The 12,529-nt window shown below is 46.9% G+C and overlaps 1 protein-coding gene across 1 annotated transcript; it reads right to left on the bottom strand.

The window, feature by feature from the left end:
• Window positions 1–11,714: 11,714 nt before the first annotated feature.
• Window positions 11,715–12,156, bottom strand: LOC123156343 (transcription elongation factor 1 homolog). The gene has a single exon (XM_044574479.1). It carries the CDS (start codon window positions 12,089–12,091, stop codon window positions 11,774–11,776), a length of 318 nt encoding a protein of 105 aa, XP_044430414.1. The 5' UTR covers window positions 12,092–12,156; the 3' UTR covers window positions 11,715–11,773.
• Window positions 12,157–12,529: the final 373 nt, after the last annotated feature.

The following is a 12,529-nucleotide window of genomic DNA, read 5'->3' on the forward strand; positions in this document are numbered from 1 at the left end:
GAGGAAGACAGCTCCACCGGCAGCACGACGGCGTGGTGATGGTGGAGAAGCAGTACTCCGACAGGGCTTCGCCAAGCACACAACGGAGGAGGAGAGGTGTTGGGGAGGGGAGGGCTGCGCCTTGCAGGGTGGTGCGGCTGCCCTCCCCTCACCCCTCTATTTATAGGGGGAAGGGAGAAGGGGGCCGGCCCCCCTAGAACCCATCTAGGGGGGGGGGGGGGCGGCGGCCAAGGGGAGAGGGGGAGAGGGTGGCTTGCCCCCCAAGCCAAGGGGGGCGCCCCCTCTAGGGTTCCCCCCTCAACCCTAGGCGCAAGGGCCCAAGGGAGGGGGTGCGCCCAGCCCACCAGGGGCTGGCTCTCTGCCCCACGCAGCCCATGTGGTCCCCCGGGAGGGGTGGCCCCTCCCGGTGGACCCCCGGAACCCTTCCGGTGGCCCCGGTACAATACCGGTATGACCCCAAAACTTCCCGGTGTCCGTTTGACAGCTTCCCATATATAAATCTTTACCTCCGGACCCTTCCGGAGCTCCTCGTGATGTCCGGGATCCCATCCGGGACTCCGAACAACATTCGGTAGTCACATACTAGTCTTCCTAATAACCCTAGCGTCACCGAACCTTAAGTGTGTAGACCCTACGGGTTCGGGAGACATGCAGACATGACCGAGACGCTCTCAGGTCAATAACCAACAGCGGGATCTGGATACCCATGATGGCTCCCACATGCTCCTCGATGTTGTCATCGGATGAACCACGATGTCGAGGATTCGATCAAACCCTGTATACAATTCCCTTTGTCAATCGGTACGTTACTTGCCCGAGACTCGATCGTCGGTATCCCAATACCTTGTTCAGTCTCGTTACCGGCAAGTCACTTTACTCGTACCGTAATGCATGATCCCGTGTCCAACACCTTGGTCACATTGAGCTCATTATGATGATGCATTACCGAGTGGGCCCAGAGATACCTCTCCGTCATACGGAGTGACAAATCCCAGTCTTGATCCGTGTCAACCCAACAGATACTTTCGGAGATAACTGTAATGCACCTTTATAGTCACCCAGTTATGTTGTGACGTTTGATACACCCAAGGCACTCTTACGGTATCCGGGAGTTACACGATCTCATGGTCGAAGGAAGAGATACTTGACATTGGCAAAGCTCTAGCAAAACGAACTACACGATCTTTTATGCTATGCTTAGGATTGGGTCTTGTCCATCACATCATTCTCCTAATGATGTGATCCCGTTATCAACGACATCCAATGTCCATAGTCAGGAAACCATGACTATCTGTTGATCACAACGAGCTAGTCAACTAGAGGCTCACCAGGGACATATTGTAGTCTAAGTATTCACACGTGTATTACGATTTCCAGATAATACAGTTATAGCATGAATAAAAGACATTTATCATGAACATTGAAATATAATAATACTTTTATTATTGCCTCTAGGGCATATTACCAACAGTCTCCCACTTGCACTAGAGTCACCAATCTAGTTACATTGTGATGAATCAAACACCCATAGAGTTCTGGTGTTGATCATGTTTTGCACGCGAGAGAGGTTTAGTCAGCGGATCTGCGACATTCAGATCCGTGTGTACTTTGCAAATCTCTATGTCTCCATCTTGAACATTTTCATGAATGGAGTTGAAACGACGCTTGATGTGCCTGGTCTTCTTGTGAAACCTGGGCTCCTTGGCGAGGGCAATAGCTCCAGTGTTGTCACAAAAGAGTTTGATCGGCCCCGACGCATTGGGTATGACTCCTAGGTCGGTGATGAACTCCTTCACCCAAATCACTTCATGCGCTGCCTCCGAGGCTGCCATGTACTCCGCTTCACACGTAGATCCCGCCACGACGCTTTGCTTGCAGCTGCACCAGCTTACTGCTCCACCATTCAACATATACACGTATCCGGTTTGTGACTTAGAGTCATCCAGATCTGAGTCGAAGCTAGCGTCGACGTAACCCTTTACGATGAGCTCTTCGTCTCCTCCATAAACGAGAAACATGTCCTTCGTCCTTTTCAGGTACTTCAGGATATTCTTGACCGCTGTCCAGTGTTCCTTGCCGGGATTACTTTGGTATCTTGCCACCAAACTTACGGCAAGGTTTACATCGGGTCTGGTACACAGCATGGCATACATAATAGATCCTATGGCTGAAGCATAGGGGATGACACTCATCTCTTCTTTATCTTTTGCCGTGGTCGGTGACTGAGCCGAGCTCAGTCTCACACCTTGTAACATAGGCAAGAACCCCTTCTTGGACTGATCCATTTTGAACTTCTTCAAAATCTTATCAAGGTATGTGCTTTGTGAAAGACCTATGAGGCGTCTCGATCTATCTCTATAGATCTTGATGCCTAATATATAAGCAGCTTCTCCAAGGTCCTTCATTGAAAAACACTTGTTCAAGTAGGCCTTAATGCTGTCCAGGAGTTTCGTATCATTTCCCATCAAGAGTATGTCATCTACATATAATATGAGAAATGCTACAGAGCTCCCACTCACTTTCTTGTAAACGCAGGCTTCTCCATAAGTCTGCGCAAACCCAAACGCTTTGATCATCTCATCAAAGCGAATGTTCCAACTCCGAGATGCTTGCACCAGTCCATAAATGGATCGCTGGAGCTTGCATACTTTGTTAGCGTTCCGAGGATCGACAAAACCTTCCGGCTGCATCATATACAGCTCTTCCTTAAGATGTCCGTTAAGGAATGCCGTTTTGACGTCCATCTGCCATATCTCATAATCATAGTATGCGGCAATTGCTAACATGATTCGGACGGACTTCAGCTTCGCTACGGGAGAGAAAGTCTCGTCGTAGTCAATCCCTTGAACTTGTCGATAACCCTTAGCGATAAGTCGAGCCTTATAGATGGTAACATTACCATCCGCATCCGTCTTCTTCTTAAAAATCCATTTGTTTTCTATCGCTCGCCGATCATCGGGCAAGTCTGTCAAAGTCCATACTTTGTTTTCATACATGGATTCTATCTCGAATTTCATGGCTTCAAGCCATTTGTTGGAATCCGGGCCCGCCATCGCTTCTTCATAGTTCGAAGGTTCATTGTTGTCTAACAACATGATTTCCAGGACAGGGTTGCCGTACCACTCTGGTGCGGAACGTGTCCTTGTGGACCTACGAAGTTCAGTAGCAACTTGATCCGAAGTACCTTGATCATCATCATTGGTTTCCTCTTCAGTTGGTGTGGGCATCACAGGAACATTTTCCTGAGCTGCACCACTTTCCCATTCGAGAGGTAGTACTTCATCGAGTTCTACTTTCCTCCCACTTACTTCTTTCGAGAGAAACTCTTTTTCCAGAAAGCATCCGTTCTTGGCAACAAAGATTTTGCCCTCGGATTTTAAGTAGAAGGTATACCCGACAGTTTCCTTAGGGTATCCTATGAAGACGCATTTTTCTGACTTGGGTTCGAGCTTTTCAGGTTGAAGTTTCTTGACATAAGCATCGCATCCCCAAATTTTTAGAAACGACAGCTTAGATTTCTTCCCAAACCATAATTCATACGGTGTCGTCTCAACGGATTTAGACGGTGCCCTATTTAAAGTGAATGTAGTTGTCTCTAGAGCGTATCCCCAAAATGATAGCGGTAAATCGGTAAGAGACATCATAGACCGTACCATATCCAATAGAGTGCGATTACGACGTTCGGACACACCGTTTCACTGAGGTGTTCCAGGCGGCGTGAGTTGTGAAACGATTCCACATTTCCTTAAGTGTGTACCAAATTCGTGACTTAAGTATTCTCCTCCACGATCTGATCGTAAGAATTTTATCTTTCGGTCACGTTGATTCTCTACCTCATTCTGAAATTCCTTGAACTTTTCAAAGGTCTCAGACTTGTGTTTCATTAAGTAGACATACCCATATCTACTCAAGTCATCAGTGAGAGTGAGAACATAACGATATCCTCCGCGAGCCTCAACGCTCATTGGACCGCACACATCGGTATGTATGATTTCCAACAAGTTGGTTGCTCGCTCCATTGTTCCGGAGAACGGAGTCTTGGTCATTTTGCCCAAGAGGCATGGTTCGCATGTGTCAAATGATTCATAATCAAGAGACTCCAAAAGTCCATCAGCATGGAGTTTCTTCATGCGCTTGACACCAATGTGACCAAGGCGGCAGTGCCACAAGTATATGGGACTATCGTTATCAACTTTACATCTCTTGGTATCTACACTATGAACATGTGTAATATTACGCTCGAGATTCATTAAGAATAAACCATTGACCATCGGAGCATGACCATAAAACATATTTCTCATATAAATCGAACAACCATTATTCTCAGACTTAAATGAGTAGCCATCTCGTACTAAACGAGATCCAGATACAATGTTCATGCTCAAACATGGCACTAAATAACAATTATTAAGGTTCAAAACTAATCCCGTAGGTAAATGTAGAGGCAGCGTGCCGACGGCGATCACACCGACTCTGGAACCATTCCCGACGCGCATAGTCACCTCGTCCTTCGCCAGTCTCCGTTTATTCCGCAGCTCCTGCTGTGAGTTACAAATATGAGCAACGGCACCGGTATCAAATACCCAGGAGTTACTACGAGTACTGGTAAGGTACACATCAATCACATGTATATCAAATATACCTTTGGTGTTGCCGGCCTTCTTATCCGCTAAGTATTTGGGGCAGTTCCGCTTCCAGTGACCCTTCCCCTTGCAATAAAAGCACTCAGTCTCAGGCTTGGGTCCATTCTTTGACTTCTTCCCGGTAACTGGCTTACCAGGCGCGGCAACCTCCTTGCCGTCCTTCTTGAAGTTCTTCTTACCCTTGCCCTTCTTGAACTTAGTGGTCTTATTGACCATCAACACTTGATGTTCTTTCTTGATTTCAGCCTCTGCTGACTTCAGCATCGAGAACACTTCAGGAATGGTCTTTTCCATCCCCTGCATGTTGTAGTTCATCACAAAGCTCTTGTAGCTTGGTGGGAGCGACTGGAGGATTCTGTCAATGACCGCCTCATCTGGGAGGTTTATGTTCAGCTGGGTCATACGGTTGTGCAACCCAGACATCTTCAGGATGTGCTCACTGACAGAACTATTTACCTCCATCTTACAACTGTAGAACTTGTCAGAGACATCATATCTCTCGACCCGGGCATGAGCTTGGAAAACTAGTTTCAGCTCTTCGAACATCTCATATGCTCCGTGGTGCTCAAAACGCTTTTGGAGCCCCGGTTCTAAGCTGTAAAGCATGCCGCACTGAACGAGGGAGTAATCATCAGCACGAGACTGCCAAGCATTCATAATGTCTTGGTTCTCTGGGACGGGAGCGTCACCTAGCGGTCCTTCTAGGACATATTGTTTCCTGGCAGCTATGAGGATGATCCTCAGGTTCCGGACCCAGTCCGTATAGTTGCTGCCATCATCTTTCAACTTGGTTTTCTCTAGGAACGCGTTGAAGTTCATGTTGACATTAGCGTTGGCCATTGATCTACAAGACATATTTGCAAAGGTTTTAGACTAAGTTCATGATAGTAAAGTTCTAATCAAATTATGAACTCCCACTTAGATTAGACATCCCTCTAGCCATCTAAGTGTTACACGATCCGAGTCGACCAGCCCGTGTCCGATCATCACGTGAGACGGACTAGTCATCGTCGGTGAACATCTTCATGTTGATCGTATCTTCCATACGACTCGTGTTCGACCTTTCGGTCTCCGTGTTCCGAGGCCATGTCTGCACATGCTAGGCTCGTCAAGTTAACCCTAAGTGTTTTCGCTGTGTAAAACTGTCTTACACCCGTTGTATGTGAACGTAAGAATCCATCACACCCGATCATCACGTGGTTCTTAGAAGCGACGAACTGTAGCAACGGTGCACAGTTAGGGGAGAACACTTCTTGAAATTTTTGTAAGGGATCATCTTATTTACTACCGTCGTCCTAAGTAAACAAGATGCATAAACATAATAAACATCACATGCAATTATATAGTTGTGACATGATATGGCCAATATCATAAAGCTCCATTGATCTCCATCTTCGGGGCTCCATGATCATCTTGTCATCGGCTTGACATCATGATCTCCATCATCATGATCTCCATCATCGTGTCTTCATGAAGTTGTCACGCCAACGACTACTTCTACTTCTATGACTAACGTTTAGCAATAAAGTAAAGTAGTTTACATGGCGTTATTCAATGACACGCAGGTCATACAAAAAATAAAGACAACTCCTATGGCTCCTGCCGGTTGTCATACTCATCGACATGCAAGTCGTGATTCCTATTACAAAGAACATGATCTCATACATCACAATTCATCATTCATCACAACTTCTGGCCATATCACATCACATGATCAATCGCTGCAAAAACAAGTTAGACGTCCTCTAATTGTTGTTGCATCTTTTACGTGGCTGCAATTGGGTTCTAGCAAGAACGTTTTCTTACCTACGAATAACCACAACGTAATTTTGTCAACTTCTATTTACCCTTCATAAGGGCCCTTTTCATCGAATCCGCTCCAACTAAAGTGGGAGAGACAGACACCCGCCAGCCACCTTATGCAACTAGTGCATGTCAGTCGGTGGAACCGGTCTCACGTAAGCGTACGTGTAAGGTTGGTCCGGGCCGCTTCATCCCACAATACCATTGAGCAAGAAAAGACTAGTAGAGGCAAGTAAGTTGACAAGATCCACGCCCACAACAAATTGTGTTCTACTCGTGCATTAGAGAACTACGCATAGACCTAGCTCATGATGCCACTGATAGGGAACGTTGCAGAAAATTAAAAATTTTCCTACGGTTTCACCAAGATCCATCTATGAGTTCATCTAAGCAACGAGTCAAGGGAGAGAGTTTGCATCTACACACCACTTGTAGATCACGTGCGGAAGCTTGCAAGGTGATGACGTAGTCGTACTCGACGTGATTCGAATCACCGATGACCAAGCGCTGAACGGACAGCGCCTCCGCGTTCAACACACGTACGGGACGGGAGACGTCTCCTCCTTCTTGAGCCAGCAAGGGGGAAGGAGAGGTTGAGGAAGACAGCTCCACCGGCAGCACGACGGCGTGGTGATGGTGGAGAAGCAGTACTCCGACAGGGCTTCGCCAAGCACACAACGGAGGAGGAGAGGTGTTGGGGAGGGGAGGGCTGCGCCTTGCAGGGTGGTGCGGCTGCCCTCCCCTCACCCCTCTATTTATAGGGGGAAGGGAGAAGGGGGCCGGCCCCCCCTAGAACCCATCTAGGGGGGGGGGGGGGGCGGCGGCCAAGGGGAGAGGGGGAGAGGGTGGCTTGCCCCCCAAGCCAAGGGGGGCGCCCCCTCTAGGGTTCCCCCCTCAACCCTAGGCGCAAGGGCCCAAGGGAGGGGGTGCGCCCAGCCCACCAGGGGCTGGCTCCCTGCCCCACGCAGCCCATGTGGTCCCCCGGGAGGGGTGGCCCCTCCCGGTGGACCCCCGGAACCCTTCCGGTGGCCCCGGTACAATACCGGTATGACCCCGAAACTTCCCGGTGTCCGTTTGACAGCTTCCCATATATAAATCTTTACCTCCGGACCCTTCCGGAGCTCCTCGTGACGTCCGGGATCCCATCCGGGACTCCGAACAACATTCGGTAGTCACATACTAGTCTTCCTAATAACCCTAGCGTCACCGAACCTTAAGTGTGTAGACCCTACGGGTTCGGGAGACATGCAGACATGACCGATGATGGCTCCCACATGCTCCTCGATGTTGTCATCGGATGAACCACGATGTCGAGGATTCGATCAAACCCTGTATACAATTCCCTTTGTCAATCGGTACGTTACTTGCCCGAGACTCGATCGTCGGTATCCCAATACCTTGTTCAGTATCGTTACCGGCAAGTCACTTTACTCGTACCGTAATGCATGATCCCGTGTCCAACACCTTGGTCACATTGAGCTCATTATGATGATGCATTACCGAGTGGGCCCAGAGATACCTCTCCATCATACGGAGTGACAAATCCCAGTCTCGATCCGTGTCAACCCAACAGATACTTTCGAAGATACCTGTAATGCACCTTTATAGTCACCCAGTTACGTTGTGACGTTTGATACACCCAAGGCACTCTTACGGTATCCGGGAGTTACACGATCTCATGGTCGAAGGAAGAGATACTTGACATTGGCAAAGCTCTAGCAAAACGAACTACACGATCTTTTATGCTATGCTTAGGATTGGGTCTTGTCCATCACATCATTCTCCTAATGATGTGATCCCGTTATCAACGACATCCAATGTCCATAGCCAGGAAACCATGACTATCTGTTGATCACAACGAGCTAGTCAACTAGAGGCTCACCAGGGACATATTGTAGTCTAAGTATTCACACGTGTATTACGATTTCCGGATAATACAGTTATAGCATGAATAAAAGACATTTATCATGAACATTGAAATATAATAATACTTTTATTATTGCCTCTAGGGCATGTTACCAACAGTTGCATATAGTAAAAATTGTCATGATCCATAAACTACATATACAATGCTCGAACAACTTAATTTGCTATGGGAAAAAATTGCGATGGTACTGAACGATCAATGAGGAGTAAAACTAAGTGTTGCCACGGGGCATGTCAATACATACACTAAGTTTGCCATGGTCCCGTTCGAAAAAGAAAAATTGCCATGTTGCCAAAAAAGTGTCATAGCAAAATGCATATTCAAGTTGCCGTCATCTAAAAAGTAAAGTTGCCATGTTGTATGAACTACGATTGACCTGAACCATGACTTAGAAAAATAGGAAATTTCATGGCAAGAAATTGAACAGATTGACATGAAGTGTATTCATATATTAGAAAACTGCCATGACCCATAAACTACACTTGCCATGCTCCATGCAATAAAGTTGCCATGGTCCCATCAAACAAAGTAATTTGTTGTCGATGTTACAAAAAGAAAAGAGTTTGCCATGACATTTAAACTACATTTTCCATGTTATGAATTATGAATTCGCCATGCCCTGTAGATTACATGTAGTGTGAATATTTGAAACTTGATTTGAAGACCACGATTTTATTATTCCGTTGCAACGCACATGCCTTTTTGCTAGTGCACTTAATATATATTGCATCTCTAAAGGATTTTTCTCCTCTTTCCTTTTCTCGCATGAGAGGGTATTCTCAAGATCCAAGCCATGTGTAGTCTGCGAAGTCCGTTGGTACCTAGGGATTGGAAATGGAATGAGATTCATGTCCATGTGGTCCGCCTGACTTATGTTTTTCGATCCGTGGCCCTTGGCTTGGGCATTGACTTTTTGTTGACTATGGGAGGCTATGGCTGACTTGCCATGGAATGAGCTTTGAGACCACATGGCTGGTCTGGCTTTGGATTTTTGAATCCACGGGCCCACGAGCTTGGTCTTTAACTTTTGGAGGTCTGTGGATCTTGGATTCTGATTTACCTTTGTACAGATGCATGACTATCTTTCGTAGTTTTTTTCTTTTTTGTACACTATAGTGTTCCACTAAATGAAGGTTATTAGCTATTTATCGTGGCCATGAGTAGGGAGCATCTGTTTGTGGTTCGCATCTATGATTACCTTTATTTCTCAACTTTTGATGCTCGTCTTTATAAAGTTTCAATGCTAGGCAATAGGGTACCTCCTATCACAAAGTTGGACACTATCCATCCCTAGTCGGCCTCGGATCGATGGAAGCATTCCTACTCCTTCATGGAGGATCCACAAGTGTATTTATCTTTGGCAGGAATAGCGCCATGTTGTGGCCTTTCAATGGAGGCCAGCCCACGTATCTCCCGTCAATGAAGGCTCATGTATTGAGAGGATGTAATATCCGGTTGCACTTGCATACGGGGTCTCCAAATATTGCGCACACGGCGTATACAACCGTGCAAGATCACAACGGGTCTCCAAGTACTCGCGTATTTGGAGTCTCCAACTGTCGCGCACGACCACACCAAGTACGCAACATCACGATAGCTCCTATATTGAGGGGCTCACAACAGTCCGGGATCGAGCTTGTTCTATACATGAGAGTCTTTCACAATCGCGCTAACTATCCAAAATCTTACTCTGACATCCGGGCCCGACCAGGTCGAAACCTCCCAACATATACTGAGCAAGGTGCAACTCACCCGGTTTGAATGCTGACCTGAATATGGGGGTTCAACCTATTTTTGAGGAAGATATGATTGATTTCCTTGTTGGTTTACCAGAGGAACCTGTTATTCAGCTTGTGCTGGAAGACAGTGTAATGAAACTGTCTGAAGAACAGTTTACTGAAACTGTTGTATTCTGCAACTGTTGCTAATCTGCTTCAGTTAGAACTTGGGAACTGTCCGGACTATTGCATTAGATATAAGTAGAAGGAGTTGAATAGAAATAGTTAGAATGCTCTTATATTTGTTTATAGAGGGAGTATTTGCATTAGTTGTATAGATGATAGAAGGTTGTCTGTTGCCAATTGGTTGTCGGGGGAAACTCAATAAATTAGTCACATATTCACACTAAAGCTTGATACATCATTTTCTGATTTCAAACCGCTGTCCTTGATTAGCATACTGTAGAAAATTTGCTACTAGTAGAGACTTTGGAGCTTGGAAACCCAAACCAGTCGAGTTTCGATTTGATTAGTCTTATTGAACTGATGCGCTAGACAAGTTTTTGAAAAGTTCGAACTGAAAGATTAGATCACAACTACTTTTATATTAAATAGTGCATTGGCCAGGATTTGATCCCGGGATCTCATGGCTCCGATACCATATTGAACTGATGCGCTAGCCAAGTTTTTCAAAAGTTCGAACCGATGGAAAGGACTAGGCAACGTATTTTAACAAGCCTACTGTAATCGCAAATTTTGATTGATTTAGCATATTGTAAATGCTTTGGATAACAGAACCAAATTCAGTTTGTGTCCTTTCAGGTTTTGTGAATTGGCTGTCTGTTTTCTAAGTTCATTCTATGAAACAGTTCCCCAACGGTTGCCTTACCTGTGACATGACATGATGCCTAAATTCTCATGTCATCGTGTCCCAGGCAGCGACTTGACATCCGGCCGCAGCTCGTCGTTGACTGAATTACAACAGGCAGTGAGAAATTCAGAATATTTTGCACTGAGATATATATAGGTTTAGGAGGAAAACCCAGCAACTCTTATGTTTCTGCTAGCTGAACTTGATTCATTCTCCAGACAGGAGGAACCGCTCTGTTTTGCTCTTGTGGTTCTAAACTTCAGAACCTGTATGATATGAGCAAATTATACAGTGGCATTTCTGTGTAATGATTGCGTTCTTATTGTGGCTGCTACTTCAGCGTTTCCGGGTGCATTTTTCTTAGATTCCAGCAATGATGCGGTGGCTCTTGCAGTTAGTTGAGCAGTCCACTCGAATTTAGCTGTGCCCTTTCAAGTTTCAGTCCATCAGCAGAAACTGAATTTGTGTTTCGACTTATCCTTGCCTGGCTTAATCCATGCCTGGCGTTCTCGATTTATCCTTGAATAGCATGTGAACAAAACTCAGGTTTTGAGTACTAGCTAGTTTCTGCACATTACATTAGATTGGCTGACGATCAGCACTCATCAATTACACATCGGGCAGCAACAGAGATCAGACAAGATCAGAAGTTCACAACTCATCAGGTGCACTTGCACCTTGTGTAGCAACAGGTCTACAGGGCAACAGGCTTACATTCATCTAATGTCAGCTAAACTGCCAGAGCTCCAGGGACAAAGACGAATCGAACATCATCAAACTAGGCAAGTTTAGCGTAGCCGGACACGATCGATCAGGCATCGCTGTCGTCGTCGTCGCTGCTGACTCGCCGCTGTCGTTTGAAGCATTCGTCATCTTGGTTGGCCTTCTCGCAGGCGTCGATCCAGTCGTGGTAGTAAACGTCAACGGGCTCGGTGAGGTAGTGCGCCGTGGTGTGGTAGGCCTCCTCGCAGACGTAGCAGACGGCGGTGGCGACCAAGAGCTTGAGGTCGATGGTGCAGGCGACGCTGTCGGGGTGGTTGCAGAAGGGGCAGCAGAAGGAGGTCTCAAGCTTCGGCGCCGGCTTCTTCCGCTGAGCCATCTTGGAGCTCATCGACTTGCGCTTCGCCATCTTCTTCGATCACCACCGGCTCGCCGTCGCAACTAGGTTCCGGCAGCAAAACTTACTTCGACGTACTTGGAGACGCGATGTGCTCGTAGGGAAAGCGTTGGGTGTGCTTATAAAGGGCTCCTCTTCGGCGGCAGCAATGCATTGCGTGGTGTGGCGCGGTGCAACGAACACGTTAGCGAGTCGGAGCCGGATTCTGGGCGCCAGTCGAAATGGCCGCAGGCGCCGTATCGCCGGGAAATGACGGGAGCAACCTACCTGGGCTACGCATTGCAAGCTATGCCGTACGTATTACGCACACGCATGTTAGAGCATCTCCAACAGCAGCGCTAGATATGGCGCGCGGGAAAAAACGCGTTTCTAGCGCGCGCGAGCCGGTTTGGCGCGCTCAAGCAGGCGCGGAAAAGAAAACTGCCCGTGCGCAAAAAAGCAGAACACGCG

This window comes from Triticum aestivum, chromosome 7B, assembly GCF_018294505.1.
Source record: "Triticum aestivum cultivar Chinese Spring chromosome 7B, IWGSC CS RefSeq v2.1, whole genome shotgun sequence".
NCBI classification, from domain to species: Eukaryota; Viridiplantae; Streptophyta; class Magnoliopsida; order Poales; family Poaceae; genus Triticum; species Triticum aestivum.